The 16,654-nt window shown below is 37.0% G+C and overlaps 1 protein-coding gene across 2 annotated transcripts; it reads left to right on the forward strand.

The window, feature by feature from the left end:
• The first annotated feature begins 6,248 nt into the window (after nucleotides 1-6,248).
• LOC121406114 lies at nucleotides 6,249-11,936 on the forward strand. 2 transcript variants are annotated; one of them, XM_041597132.1, is made up of 3 exons: nucleotides 6,249-6,740; nucleotides 7,455-7,725; nucleotides 9,515-11,936. In XM_041597132.1, exon 3 carries the CDS (start codon nucleotides 9,533-9,535, stop codon nucleotides 11,291-11,293), a length of 1,761 nt encoding a protein of 586 aa, XP_041453066.1. In that variant the 5' UTR covers nucleotides 6,249-6,740; nucleotides 7,455-7,725; nucleotides 9,515-9,532; the 3' UTR covers nucleotides 11,294-11,936. The 2 variants fall into 2 exon arrangements, with proteins under 2 accessions (XP_041453066.1, XP_041453067.1); XM_041597133.1 differs by lacking the exon at nucleotides 6,249-6,740 and having other exon boundaries at nucleotides 7,326-7,725.
• The last annotated feature ends 4,718 nt before the right edge of the window (nucleotides 11,937-16,654 follow it).

Here is a 16,654-nt window from a genome sequence, read left to right on the forward strand (position 1 = left end):
CCCCCTTGGAAAATCCTGGATCCGTCCCTGGTTAATATAGCCATTTCAGGGCGTCACCACGGGTTTTTTTAGGGGAGGGACAAGATGACTAATGAGTGACGTCACTATTTTCACAATTGAATTATCCGGGTAATATAGAGTTATATTACATAGGTCATGTAGATTCGAATCAGTGATAGGTCAATACGCCATCACGTGACCATAGCTGCGAGGATCGCATTTGTTATATTCTAGGTTTTGACGTCACTTTAGGGAATATACTGCGTTGTATTTTCAATTGCGGCGTTATATTCACTAAGGTGACGTCACTCGATCGTTGCATACAAGTTGCGTAACAAGGTAGTTTATATGATGTACGCGCTAGTGTTAACGCGTCGATTGCATGAAGAACGCGCTTGATGTATTTTCCAAAAAATATCTATTATGACGTAGATGGATCAGAGCTGTACCAAGAATTTCGGGTTTGAGCCAGATGATGAATGCAATTTGTGATGGCGAATCCACATAGACTATATAATATAACAGATATTGCCTGGTCTATCGTTTTAATAAATAACATTTCAACACTCCCCTCCGAAGCTATATTTTTCCCTCAGCGCTGCGCGCTTCGGGCAAAATATAATCCCTTGGGAAAAATATAACTCCGTCGGGGAGAGGAAATGTTATATTCAAACTCTAGGTAGGCAATATCTGTATAATATGACTCGAGTTCTGGGGGTGTTTCACAAAGATTTAAGTATGACTTAGAGTCGCACTTAAATGTTTAGTTGCACGCAGTATAAAAGGCATGACAGCATTGGTAAGATCATGCCAAGAGGACGCGCACTACTGCGTATTGATCAATAAGATTGCGCGTTGCATATCATGTACGCGTCGACATTTAAGTGCGACCTAAGTCATACTTAAATCTTTGTGAAACACCCCCCTGTTTCTGTTCACTTTTTAATGGGAAATTCAACTTTTCTTTGGTATCATCTTACAAAGCTACTTAAAGTCTATACATTTAGACAAAAATCAAATTTGATGAAAAATGGATCTAACCCCTTTTGCAACTGAGCTCTTCATATTTAGTTTCACAACTTCAAATAGCAATAACCATGATAACCAACAAACCAAAACTATGTGATGCGTATGAAGGCTGCACAATGTACAACGATCTGTTTTCTGTATCTTATGTATTTAAAAAAAATTAAAAAGGGTGAAAAGTCAGCATTATAATTTCCATCAAACATTTTCCATACTGAGATTAATTATTTGGACATCATCTCTTATTTTTGTTTTGCCTCACTCATACATTTTCCATGAAAAGATAGACTGTAAACGAATCCCCCCCCCCCGCCTCTGGTTAGTAAATTGTTAAAGGAAAAATCCACCCAAACATAAACTTGATTTGAATAAAAAGAAAACAATATAAGAAGCATAACACTGAAAATTTTCATCAAAATCGGATGTAAAATATGAAAGTATTATGCATGGCATTTTAAAGTTTTGCTTCATTTTACAAAACAGTTATATGCACATCTCGGTCGGTATGCAAATGAGGAACTGATGACATCACTCACTCATTTATTTTGTATTTTATTATATGAAATATGAAATTTTTTTATTTCTCATCATTGTCATGTGAAATGAAGTTTCATTCCTCCCTGAACACGTGGAATTCCATTATTTTAACATTTTGTGCTTCAGGCAAGGAGGTCCTAATCGTCAAATTCGTAAAAATTGAAATATTGTATAATTCAAACAATTAAAAAAAAAATAGTGAGTGAGTGAGTGACATCATCGACTCTCTCATTTGGATGTAACTGGCTCGTTCATATAACTATTTTGTTGAAACTTTGAAACGTCATAACTTTCTTATTTTACATCCGATTTTGATGAAATTTTCAGCATTGTGCTTGTCTGATTTTTCTCTATTGATTCAAATCAAAATTTTTCTGAGGTGGACTTGACCTTTAACGTAGGCCGTATTTACTGAGGGATCTGTAAGAGAAACATTTCCCGGGAGGCGAGGAGAGGGTAGGTCCAATGCCTTCGTTCCTGGATCTATCCAGGTGACTTCTTTATCTATTTGCTTGTCATAAAATATTTTCGATGATGATTACGTACACTCATGTCAAGGCATCCCCTCTCATAAATAGGATTCCGCCCCTAATATAGAATCAAATTCTTCATCTCAAAACTATACTCGGGACATGTTTTCTGTATTCTCTAATATTGTTGCTGTTTCACCTAATTTTCTAATCACTGTAAAATATGCAAAATTTTCAGTTTTAGTTTCAGTTTGGTTTATTTTCATATCTCATAAAATATCAAATGCAATTTAACGTCCATTTAAAGACAGTAAATCATAAGTAATAAAATAATACAATACATCATCATCATTCACGATAAATAAGACAAATGTTATGCAATGCAGCATTCAGATTGGAGACAGATATATCAATAAGATGAGGATATGAAGGGCAAACTATTAAAAAGCAGAGCATGTCATTTATAGTTTCCCTATTAATAAAATTGTAAGCAGTTGTCAACTTGTTTTAATATCAATATGTTACAAGAGAGGAAGGAGAAAGAGAAACAAATATTTCCTAGAAAAAAAACAAAGAAGAAAGAGGTGAAAAAAGAGTGAAAAAAGACAAACAGAAAAACAGAGTGAGGTGTACTGAAAATGAGAGGAACAAAAGATGAAAGAATATTCAAATCGGTTTTATCCATTGGCCTGTTGGATTATATTAATCTACACTGTTAAAAAAACGTGATTTTACAGAATATAAACAGAAGATTTTGCAGAAAGCAATAACAGAATCATTCTGTAAATTCATAAAACAGGAATTTTTCTGTAATTTAACAGAACAGGTCTGTTTAAAAAGGGGAAAAGGATGTTTTATTCAAGGAAATTTGTAAGATTCCATACTCCAAATACCAATTTCTTGTAAGATTACGCAAATCGGTAAGATTACAGGTGTTCTCGAGACTCTGCTGCAGGAACTTCTTTTATTTTGAGGATAAATTTTCTAACAGTGTAAATTATTTTGGTTTTCTCTCGGTTTCTTATAGAAGTTAATTGTATACTAGCTCAAGTCCCGATACCAGAATAAATGGTCATAGAAACAAGTTACTACTTCAAATGTGAAATAGGAATATGTTAATAAAAAAAATCCCTATTGAGCACAATCATATACCTAAATTTAGGGTTCTATATGGTCTGTATAATGTAAAATGAGAATGCACCGATCTTCAAAGCTTTATATCGTTGATCACATACCATCAACCCATTGTTGCCGTGACAACAGACGCCAATTCGTTCTGGATATTGAATTTTCCACGGGCGAAATTACGGCAAGTGATGCGAGAACTGCCAAGGACAAGTGATCAGAGATATATGGTCGGAGAAATAAACGTCAGAGAGGGAGAGAGAGAGAGAGGGGTATGATTATGTAGGAGAGGAAAATAAAAGAATGTGAGAATGGTTGTCAGCGTGACAAAAAGAAGAGAGAAATAGAAAGAGGGGAAGAGGGAAAGGGAGAGAGAGGGGAGAGGGGGGACTCGGAGGAGGAGGGGGTGGGGGTAGAGAGTGGGCATATTGTTCAGGAGGAAAGTCGTGCCGAGAGCAGACAATAGCACAGCAGGGCCGTCGCCAGGGGGGGTGCGGAGGGTGCGAACGCACCCCCCTTCAGAACCAAAAAAAAAAAAAACGGAGGGGGGGTAGGGATACTTGAGGGCTCTTTTGAAAAAGATCTGGCCGGCGGGCTATATAACTGCATGAAATTTAGTTAATACGTTGTTTTTTGTGTTTTTGTGTTTTTTTTCATAAAAAGCACCCCCCCCCCTAGAAAAAAGCTGGTGACGGCCCTGCACAGTGTTTCATAAATTATTCAACACAAATTTGCAATGTCATGATGATGATAATAATGCATCCTTCTTCTGTGTCTACCATCCTCCCTAAGCATTTAACATAAATATGTGTGGTGTAACCATTTAATACAATTCTTCTGCATTTTTGTATACTAAAGTTTATTAGTGTGTAATAAAAGAGCTGTTAAGAGCTTTAAGTAAATGTCAGGGTTTATGGAAAGTCAGTGCCCTTCCACCTTTGCTGGGTATCGAACCCCGGAGCTGCCTGTCTTGGGAACTTGACCGCATAATATTATAGTCGCGGAACCCGGATTAATTCAATATCACACTCAAAATTTCTTTGCAAATCATCATGAATGTAATTTATCATCGCATTTGTTTACCTGTTGTACTTAAATTTCCAGTCTGAATATGTTTGGTTGCTAAACAGTGGCGTTCCTAGGATTTTCCAAAGGGGGGGGGGGGCAAATTCGTCCGTCAAAAAAATTGACGCGCAAAAAAAAGGGTCTTCAAGTTCAAAGGAGCGGGAACTTGTGGCTCGTAGGCTCGTAAGGGATCAGTTGTGACTCGTCAAGGGGGGGGGGGGCAGGGACGTCCCTTGCATAGGTTGTGGCTCGTCAAGGGGGCAGTCTGCCCCCCCCCCTTAGGTACGCTAGTGTTGCTAAATAAGTATAGCTGGCAATGCCTTTCCACTCCACGCAAAATAATGATTGGTTTTCGTTAGTAGGCCTATATCATGCATGGTGATTCCAAATCGGTCACGATCGATTACTCATTGATCATAAGTGGGTTGATTTAAATTGTTTTATTCAGCAAAATATAATCCATTGTTGCTATATAGTCAAACAAACGAAACCGACTCAGACAGATCAACGCTATAGGGTTTTTTACATTGCAAAAACTCCGGTGTTGATTTAACACCAGCCCAGAATCTATTATCTCCACACCAGAGAAGTATTGAAACAACACCGGTTTGGAATCAAACCGATGCTGTTTTTATTCTAATTGGTGTTGTATAAACACCTATCTGGTGTTAGACTAATATCCAAACTGGTGTTGTTTAACACTTCTTTGGTGCACTGTTAGAAAAAATAAAAGAAGTTCCTGCAGCAGAGTCTCGAGAACACCTGTAATCTTACCGAATTGCGTAATCTTACAGGAAATTGGTATTTGATGTATGGAATCTTACAAATTTCCTTGAATAAAACACCCTTTTCCCCTTTTTAAACAGACCTGTTCTGTTAAATTGCAGAAAAATTCTTGTTTTATGAATTTACAGAATGATTATTACGCAATTCGGTAAGATTACAGGTGTTCTCGAGACTCTGCTGCAGGAACTTCTTTTATTTTTTCTAACAGTGTGTGGACATATATATAGATTCCGGGCTGGTGTTTAATCAACACCAGAGTTTTTGCAGTGTACCCCCTAAAAATTCAGCAAGTATATGCCACATCCGAGGTTACTGTGTGTCCATTAATTATACTTCGTGGTTGACAACTGGGCTTCGAACACAATGGCGACAACAATGCAACGCTATACATTTCATAATTTATTGACATCCAATCAAATTGCTAATTTTTGATGGATCAGGAATGGCATTTGACAATCCTCTAATAGTGGAAATTGAATCAACATTTTGTATGCGTTGGTAGATACCAGGCTTGCGTATATATCGTCAATTAAATTTTGCTGGAAATAATATATGGAGCTTAAATATAATGCTGTATCATTCTGGCGACTAATAATGCGTCATTTTTCTCGCGAGTTTTAATAATGAAGTTGTATATGGTATAGCTTGGATGTTCACAAATGCAGTAGATGGTATTTGAAGTTTATTTTAGTTGTATTTGTGTTATTTTGTGTGCTTTATCCATAGCTTGGACGTTATGAGATTCTGTAGATGGCAATCGAGTCTTTAAATACGCTGCTGAGTGGGGAAACCTTATTTTTCTTGGCTTCACAACACCGACCAAACGGAGCATGCAAGTTTCATTAATCATGTCTATATAAAATGGCACCTTAATTATAATAGTTTCCAGTCTTGCGCGACGCCAAGAGGAAAGGATGTTTTGCGTTAGAATAAGACAAGAAATCCAGCATACATTGTCAATTAATTCTAATGCAAATACGGAGTTTTATCATTTTGAAGTCTATTAAGTTTGCTCGTAAGTTTGTTTCGGCCGTACATGTTGGACTTTCGCAGATGCATAGATGGTATTCAAAGAGGGTTTTTTTAGTTGACCTTGTGTTATTTTTATGGTTTATCTATATTTCGGACATATACAGATGCAGTAGACGGAAATTGAGTCTTCAAGTTGCATTGGGGAAACCTTATTTTCAGTCTTGGCTTCCCAACATGTCGACCACGCAGATCAAGTTTCTTCGTCTTGACTATTTATAATAAATAGCCACCAGTCTTGTAAGAAGCAGAAGCCAAGAGAAAAGGATGTTTTTGTGAGAGAATAACGACGAGATGATTCATTATCTATTTGAGAGCGGCCTGTTTTATTGTTGATTACGACCCATTAAACAGATTAATGATCTATACGAGTGAAGAGATAAGGTAACTTGGAAGCTCGGTCCGGGTGCCTGGTAACGTAACGCTCTATGTGCGACCAGACGGAACGCTAGCTTTTTGGCAATTATTCTCTGATACTGTCGTCCTTTCGATACAAAGCACATTTTTGTGATAGCACAACGAGCTAGAAGTCTTGGTATCACTGCGAAATTACTGGAGGCCGATATTCAATAGGAGATGATGATGATTTGTTTTTATTCACGTTGTGAACAATGCAGCCTTATGCATGCCGGATATACTACAAATCACATAATTCTGTAATAGTACAACAAAGCTACAAGTATATACACTGCAAAATAAAGGGTGAGACGGAGATAATTATGATGATATGTTTTTATTTGTCTACTTGTGAATTGAAACTCTGGAACGATTACGACTATGATATCGACCGGGTATATGGAAAGCACTTTTTTGTGATAGTGCAATATGCTAGAAGTCTTACATTGTGAGATAATTGAGGAATGAGAAAGAGATGATTGCCTTTATTCGTCAACTTGTGCGAAACATAACCTCTGGAACAATGAAAATATTGGGCATCTACCAGTTCAAGTTGGATGATCATCATGTCATAATACACTTTGCTTGATATATAGGAACACAGATCCTTTCTTGATTTTGACTAATACACACCGGCAAGAACAATAGACTAATGTGCATTATTTTCTATCCCATATAAATGGACGATTGTGAATCGTTACTTGATTCGTTTTGTGAAATCGTACGGACATCCTGGCAAACAGCGGGCATACCATAAATCCACACTGTTAAAAATAATTGGAATAATGATGTTTACTATGTGAATCACACAGTAGTTGTTTAAACAGTTTAAACAAGTGTTTAAAATCTTAACAAAGTTTAAATTCAAATAATTAATTATCAATGGTTCAAGCATGGTTGTTTAAGATTTTAAACACTTGTTTAAACCGTTTAACATCTACTGTGCGATTCACATAATAAAACAGCGTTGTCTGAATTATTATTAACAGTGTATTGTTCTTTAAAATTTCATATTACCAGTACAAAAACGATGTGAATTAAACGCGACGAACTCACAAAGACGACAGAGTTGCTTCTTGTCTACATGGATTTAAATATTCATCATGAACATTTTTACGGTATGCAGTCATCGTGACGACCATTACGAGAAAGGAATATAATGTTCATTCGAGCCGCGGATCATACTATAATGCATTATGGTTGCCATGCAAATCGAGCATCGAGGAATGTCAGTACAGATATCTACCTGATAAAGGAAATACGGATATATTTCTCCAACATTGACTTTGTGGTAAGTACCGTAATGTATTGTGCATGCATGGATGACGCCCAAAGGGGGGCAGGATCCAGGGGGACAGCCAGCCCGTGCATGCCCCCCCCCCCACTTCGCATCGAGAGTCATAATCAAAAGTTGAAATGTAAATAGTAAACATATCGTTTTTACTCAAGTGTGCCCCCCCCCCCCTTATAAACTTTTTTTAGGGGGTGGGGATTGTCACCGTTGGAAAATCCTGCATCCACCCCTGGTATATATAATGATAAAACTATGTTTTCTTCGCGAAAACATCAACTCCACCTTTACGGTTGCCCCCCCCCCCCCTATAAACAAATCCAAAGAACTGCTCCTACTGTAATGTATATTCTTCTTAAACAGAGCCATTGATTGGCAGAGTATGAATTATTTGAGGAATACTTCCCCTACCGTATATTATTTTCAATGACAAAATAATCGTGATTGTCATCAAAAGCAATTAAAGTGAACCATTGTGCTAGAACTGAATTTTATATTAAACATGTTAGATAATCTCGACTCCATTAATTAACTCATGACAAACGGGGCTTATCTTTTTCGTTATTTGGAATTCCGACTTCAAATCTAGTAGCAGTTTCCTAAGAAAAAAAAACACACATTATGCTTGCATGGCTGTATGGAGCGCTGTCGCATATGACTTTATGAAATATACATAACTAAAATTCATGGCCGCTTGGATTCCTATCATACGTCCACTGTTCTCCAAGTTACCGTCCACTACATCGCTCCCTTCGAGAAACGTAAACTCCATTTTTTTTTACTAAAACGGCGCCGCGATCTTTTCATTCTGATTCAATAAAAATGCCCAGCAACCTCGGAATTCGTAGATAAAGATACATGCCTTTAAAATGCGCTCAGTACCCAGCGTATTGTGTATACTTGCTATTACCAAGGAGATTACAATTTTATCTTCTTCCTATATCGATAATGTGTACATATTTTCTTTCGTGTGACACATCTTTGGTTAGTTTGCGCTTTACTTTGTTAATCATAACGATGACTTAACTTGTATCGTTGGCTTGCAAAAGGCACATGTCAGGGTTTGATATAACGTTTCAATAATAAAAGTGGATCACATGAATAAGACAATAACGGTCCACGCTATTGTGTATAATAAGTTAAAGTGTATATTGCGTTACTGAGTCATGTATGAAAAAGAAAGACCACATTATAAAGTGTAAATTGATATGATATAAGCCTATTGAATGATTGTGACAGTACGAATATTCAATAATAAAAAACGTATTGAACAACATTAGAAAATGCAAAATAGTAAGTTATTTGACAACTCAAATCCCTTCCTCACAATACTGAGGCTATGAAATATAAATAATATAACACTTTAATAAATAATAATAATACATGTGCCTAAATACGGTTGAAGCATCTTTTCTATTTGTACAATGTAAATGAAATTATACACTGTAAAAATTCCGGTGTTGATTTAACACCTGCTCGGAATGTATATCTGTCCACGCCAGAGAAGTATTGAAATAACACCAGTTTGGAATCAAACCGATGCTGTTTTAATACTAATTGGTGTTCTATAAACACATAGACCAAAACAAAACTGATTTGTTAAACACTTCTCTGGTGTGGACAGATACAGATTCCGGGCTGGTTTTAAATCAACACCTGAGTTTTTGTAGTGTACTAACACAGGTATATAGGCATTCATTAATCATCATGTTCCCAGTGCATCGTAGGAAAGTGATATCACTATTCTGACACTGCCTTTTTCCTTTCTGTTATTTCCATCGATTTCCAGAATTAATCAAGGTTCACAATGACCCGGATACCCGAACTCGGCGCCACCCTCTCGGTCTCAAAATTGGACACAGCGCTGAAGGAGAGGAAGTCTTTGGCTAGGAGAGGGCGCTACACGTCGCAAAGAAAGACCGAGAGATCATATGATACAAGTTGCCATAACAAGACTGTTGATATTAACGACGGAGGTGGTGACGGACCGCTAAGCATTACTGATAATAGCGCATCTTCTGTTATAGCAAAAACGTCTTACGAGCAATTCAGAGATTTAAAGAAAAGGAGACTGAGGAATGAACAATCAAGCCCTGAGGATAAAGAAAGAAGTAAGAACTTCGGCATATCCTCTATCGCAACGAAGCTATCCCCACGTTTAGCGGGAAGCACTGAAAAACACCGAATACATTCCATTAAGAAGGCCGACCATGGAAGTGCGTTGTCTCCTGCCGAATCGGAAACGCAAGAGGACGAATTATGCACGGACATTGTCCATGGCAGTGATAATGAAGGTGAAAACGACGACAGTGATGATGACGATGCAGAGGATGATGGCGTTTGTGGCGCAGACGGAAAGGCTGACGGCGATGGGAAAGTTATCGTTAAATCTGATAAAACAGTGAGGCCGTACTCAGACAGCCGAATATCGATATCGCAGTCACGGAAGGATAGAGCCCGAAAAACAAGTCTCAGATCGGGGGAAATATCCCACCCATTTCACGATACGACTCCAATACCTCCAAATCACCAGGTGTCTCGCAACTCTTCAAGAGCATCAAGGACATATCCAGAGGAATTGGGATCACCAGTCGATGGAAGTAATGGATCCGAGAGCAACATACGACAAATCTGGAGGAAAGAGTTGGGTCTCGACGCCAGACCGCCCCGCAGACATTTCGCACCGAAAGAATACATCACAGGATTGGCGGTTGGTTACCCTGGCCAGAAGGCTGCACAGTCGCAGAAGACGGTCACAACTACGGTAGTTCCCGCTAAACGCTCATTGAGTGAGATCCAGAAAAAGCGCAGGGTCCTTCCCCCAATAGACACTAAATCAAAATCAAAGGCATGTCCCTGTGATCCCGAAAAACCACCTGCACCAAACCCAGTGAAGGACATCAACGCACTTGCTGCAGACCTTTGCAGAGGAGCCTCTTTAGAAACAGGCAACCGTGAAGCCGAGGCGGTATACCGAACGTTCCGCGAAGCACGAAAGCATGCATTCTTCTTCGATCTCGACTCCGACGTCGGCAGTTCGAGATCAAAATACCTCCGTCCCTGCACCGCTCCGCCAAACTCCGACGATGAAGAGGGGGATGGTGACGAAACTGTTCGAGAGGAATGGAATGATTCGTCGTATACGCGCATCGTGCGCATTTCCTCGCCTGAGAATGACGGCGAGACTGTCATCACCCATACGGTTGACGCGTCAAAGGTGTTTGACTTTGGAGGTCGTGTCATTCGGAAGACGCAGATCGACGTGTTTCTACCATCCGAGCCACCAGATGATGGCATCGAAGGCGAGGGTGACGAAAAGGGCAGTAGCGAGAATGAGGACCGCGAAAACCAGGCAAATGGAACTGAGGAAAATGGCAATGGTTCAATCGAGCAAAAACGGAACAATATCAGAGAAGAAGGAAACAGAACAAATGAAAAACAACGTGAACAAATTGACAATGATCAGAACTTTACTTCTTCCGAAGAGGACGACGAAGACTGTGAGGATACCGGTTCTGACGAAAGTTGTGACAGTGACGACGACGATGAAGATGACGATGATTATTGAGAGGAATTGGCGAGACAACTTACAGCAGGACATAATGGTCCAATAGATAAAAACTGATAGGCTTCTTTGAAAGTGCAGGACACTGTTTTTCATCATGATAAAAGTGTTACAAATATTTATTGAATAACTTATTCACATATTTACCTCAAATCTTACAAACTGAAACTTAAAGTATTTAACCATCCTTGATCGACAAACTCATCCAGGATTTTTTTTTATACCTTTGAAGACTATGAATCATTTTGAGCACAGTGTTGACAGATGGGTCCCGTACTTAAAGATATATACTAAATAAATGAGTATCTTTATTATTGTCTAGTCTTACAAAGAATTGTGATCGATCAGATCAACCTCGAGGACCCCTCGGTAGACCAGCAGCACCATGATTGATGCTGCTGAGTAGGGCCATCCTCTCGTTTTCATATATGAATTCACATGTTTCATTTTATATATATTGTTGGTTTTGTTTTACGGAAATATATTCAATTCAACCATTTGGAAATTCATCAATGCCATAGTTTCCCCTACAAGAAATTTGCAGCATGTCCTTTTGTTAAAAATGTAAGCAAAGTGGAATATACTGAATTGCCAATAAAACGATGAATTATGAATAGTCAGATGTAGAAAAAAATTCAAGAAACATGCATTATAAATGTTGGCACTACTGGCTTTCCATACTGTGGTTAATCGCCGTTCTTTGTAAGACGGGACTGTGGTGTTGGTTTGAATTATGTTTTGTTTTACCAGCATGCCAACCATAGCAACGAATAGGGACCGAAAATTTTGCGCGATTTGTTTCTTTATCAGCGCATTTGATTGGATCAAATAGATGCGGAGTGGGAGGAGCCGAAGATAACACGAAATGAGATAAAACGCAGATAACACGGTTTTTAGAATACCGCGATTTGGAGGTATGTTAGGGGCGTGTTAAATCATAGAGATAACACGATTTTTAACACGAAAGTTAACACGATTTTCAGAATACCGCCCCAGGTGCTGTGATATCAATAATGTGATTAGAAACATGTTTTTAAACCAAAAATTTTGTGTTTAGAGCTAGGGTTACTTTTGTTCCAGGCATTAACTCGGCCCCGCAGAAAAAATTAGGTGCCGAGTTGTCCATCGTAAAACACAATCCTATCCTCATGGTAAGATTGATATTAAACATGTTGAAATACAAAGAATGAACATGTTGAAAATATAGCAATTGCTTTTTATTGAATACAAACATTTTGTCAACAAAATAGCGATCCCATATTGGACAACTAATAGGCACCTAATTTTTCGGAGGGGTCGAGTTGACTTAAATGCCAAGTTTGATGGTACCCGGTATAAGGCAGACTGATTAATGCTCTCATGCCTATCAACACCGACACCGAACTTGAAATCACCTCATCGAAATTTGCAACAAAATATGCCAAAAAAAACAACTTTGTGCTGCCGGTGTCCCATCTAGCCTTTAATAATCTTGGAATAATTAAAAAACAAATCCTGATCACATGCAGTCATGTCGTGAATAAAAATGAATGAAAACTATTAAGACTCGTGTGTGATTTTGTGCATTTTTTCAGAATTATAGCATCAATGTCAGTCCAATTATGGGGCTGCATACAAATCCGCTCGTAATGCTACAAAATGACTAAACGATCGACTGAAATTTGTTATTAAGCGAAATGAGACATTCCAAAATATACTCCAACACTCTTAAAAATACTGTCCACACAACAATCGGATAAAAAATTATCCAACTCTGGGTAGTTTTCATTGGCGGCGGAAGCAAAAAAAAGTATCGGGGTCTACCTGAAATTTTGGTTACACTTCGTAATTCCGAAGGTTTGTAATTCCGAAACATGTAAATTGCCTACACCTCGATGTTCGTTAGTCCGAATACGAAATAAGGTTCGATAATCATTACGTTTTCGGAAAAACGAACCTTCGCAATTACGAACCTCATTTCGTTTTCGGATTAACGAACCTTTGGAAATACGAACTTTCGGAATACCCGAACCTTCGAAATAACGAATGTATGCAGAAATTTTAGGATGGACAGAGGTAAAAAAAATTGACAAGCAAAAAAAAAAGGTTATCAACAAACAAATTTCGGGGGGCCGTCCCCCATCTCAAATTTAAGGGGGACAGGTCCCCCCCCCCTTCCCGCTTCAACCAATGCTGTGAAGTTTTCACCCAAATCAAACATTATTGGTTTAAAACTACCCAGAATTTGATAGTGTTAGCCAATAATGTGTGGATAGTATGTTGCCCAACATTTTTAAGAGTGAAGTGCTTATTAAAATGGGATTGAAAACCATGTAAATCTACAGTTTTGACAAAGATAAAAACTGCATTCAACCGTTTGTCATCATCGTAAATTTTGGTATACAAAAATTATATATCAACGTAAAGTTCAAGTTCACCCCAGGAAAATCAAAATAGGATGTAAAATAAGAAAATTATGGCATTTTAAAGTTTTGCTTATTTTGCAAAACAGGGATGTGCACAACTCAATGAGAGAGTCGATAATATCCCCTACTTACTATTTCTTTTGTCATTTATCGTTTGAATTGTACAATATTCAAATTTTACCTACCCTGACTGAACAATATATGTTGAGCAATGGTAATGATAATCAGGGATTAACAAACCTTTGTTTCGCAGGATAAAGAGGAGAAAAATAGAATATTTCATATAATAACTTACATAAGAAATAGTGATTGGGTCACCTCATCAGTCACCTCATTTGCATACTGACCAGGATGTACATGTAAGTCTTGTGTGAAATTAAGCGAAACTTCAAAATGTCATAACTTTTTTTCTACATCCGATTTTCATGAAATTTTCATGTTATGTTATGCCCATTGAATTTTTCTCTTTTTATTCAATTAAATTTTGTTGGGGAGGACATTTCCTTTAAGATGCTGAGAACTAAAATAATAAAAAAATCCGATAAATTACTGAAATATATGGGGTTTTTCAGTTATTAATAAATCGTTAATAACTTTTACCAACAACTTTGTTGATAACAAACCAAACCTGTTTTCCTCCAATCATCACGATCATTGATTTCCTTTTTTTATTTTTATTTTTTTTTATTTCGCTTACAAGGTTCTAGAGTACCTCTACAAGGTTCGTGGTAATCGCGCCACCACTCGGCTTAATGAGTATAGTGGGCGAGAAAATCGATATGAAAAAGAGCCTCGGACGAAAATGAATAAAGTGAGATAACATTTACAAGATAATTTTGATTGGCGCATGTATTTTTTTTAATAAGATAAGAGCGCAATAAAAAAACAACATCAATTATCAAGAAAGAGAGAGACGTATTTTGAATATTCAACGAAAGAGGAGATCAAAATGTTTACAATAAAAAAAACAATGGGAGTATCGAAATCATCAAAGAACCCCCCCCCCCGGAGAGGGGGAGAGGGAGAGAGAGATGGGGGGAGGGAAGAGAGAGAGAGTAATTCAGAAAAGAAACAGACCCGAAGAATGATAAGGTTCCTGCTGTAATATCAGACTTAAATGGATGCAGCTGAAGGAAACAGAAAATAAAATTTAGGAGAAAATGTGTAGGGAAGTGGTGGAGTAATAGGGGATATTGCCAAGCTGGCAATGGGTGGGGGAGTATGTTGACTCTAATAAGCCATATCGTAAGTGGACGAAAGTTTAATTATAAACGGTCTAATGCATGGCCAGCACGGGGCTGCAAAACCTTGCGTTCAATTGCAAATCGCTTATAAGTCCCAAACCCGGGCATGATGGGTTGCAATTAACCCAAGTTGAAATTGTACGAAAATCAACCAAAGAACGACTTATAATAAAAAGACTTTCGCATCTTCCAACCAACCCTAAAATTATAAGAGAACATCTACCTCGCCATCTCTCTAACATAATGCTCACTACCCCCCCCCCTCTCTCTCTCTCTCTCTGTAATTTTCCATGCAATAGCATTCTTTCCGCAATCTTGAAAACTAATTAGTTTATCGCAAATATTTAGAAAAAATAGGGAAAAGGCTTGTACGCCAATTTTTCAATGACAAAATAATACAAACAGAATGCGTGTTTTTTCAACAAGTTTAACATTGTTTTGATTGTCATACATCTGCATTTGAATTTATTAGAAAATAATTAAATTCACAATTTCCTCTTTATATATAGGTCAAGTCCACCACAACAAAAATGAGCCTATTTGAATAAATAATGAAAAAAATGTATAAGGATAGCACTAAAAATTTTAACAAAAATCGGTTGTAAATTTCACAAGATTGTGATATTTATATGGGAGGTATTGAAATTTAGTCATAATTTTTTTTGGATTTCATTTCACGAACTAGAAAATAATTCATTTCTAAAGATTCCAAATTAAAGAATCTTTCCACTAATACACAAGTAATTGTATATATATATATATATATAAAACTAAAAATAAAAATAAAATATAATATAGTTTTTATATAAATAAAAACTATATTAAAATAAATATTTCAATATAGTTTTAATATATTTTATATTTTATTATAATAAAATATAATATAGTTTTATATAAATAAAAACTATATTGGCTTTGAAAGCATTACCATTTATCTTCAGCATATTTTATATATATATATATATATGGGTAAAGTTATACATGTACAACAGCCTTGGCAACTCTTTTATTTAAATATTGTATAGAAATTGATGAAGCGAACAATGGTAGGCGTAGCTTAAATAAAGGTTCCCCAGAGCTATCTACCCTTTGGAAAAATTGGTATATATATATATATATATATATATATATTGGCGAAGAAGCTCAAAAAGCATTGAAGCGGGAGACGTAGCCTGGATTTCTTCAACTTTTTATTAATACAAGCTTTCGGCCATTTAGTTCGGCCTTCTTCAGGTATCTGAAGATGTAAAAGACATAATGGCTTTACATGTAATATGCATATATTTGGATTAATTTACTAAATAGAGGTATATCTTAAAAGAATATGTTTTACATGTAAAACATATTCTTTTAAGATATACCTCTATTTAGTAAATTAATCCAAATATATGCATATTACATGTAAAGCCATTATGTCTTTTACATCTTCAGATACCTGAAGAAGGCCGAACTAAATGGCCGAAAGCTTGTATTAATAAAAAGTTGAAGAAATCCAGGCTACGTCTCCCGCTTCAATGCTTTTTGAGCTTCTTCGCCAATATATCACTCACTGAAGCACCCACGCAATGTTTAGGTCCTTGCTCATCACAATTATATATATATATATATATATATATATATATACAATATAAATCAATGGCGATTCTATGTTCGAAGGGGACACAAACCAAACTTGAAATCATCGAAGGAAACTTTGTAATAAAATACAAAAGAAA

The sequence above is a fragment of the Lytechinus variegatus genome, chromosome 19 (assembly GCF_018143015.1).
Source record: "Lytechinus variegatus isolate NC3 chromosome 19, Lvar_3.0, whole genome shotgun sequence".
NCBI lineage: Eukaryota > Metazoa > Echinodermata > Echinoidea > Temnopleuroida > Toxopneustidae > Lytechinus > Lytechinus variegatus.

What these genes read in the sequence shown, in the direction of transcription:
- LOC121406114 (XM_041597132.1), top strand. Translation starts at nt 9,533, where the DNA reads ATGACCCGGATACCCGAACTCGGCGCCACCCTCTCGGTCTCAAAATTG.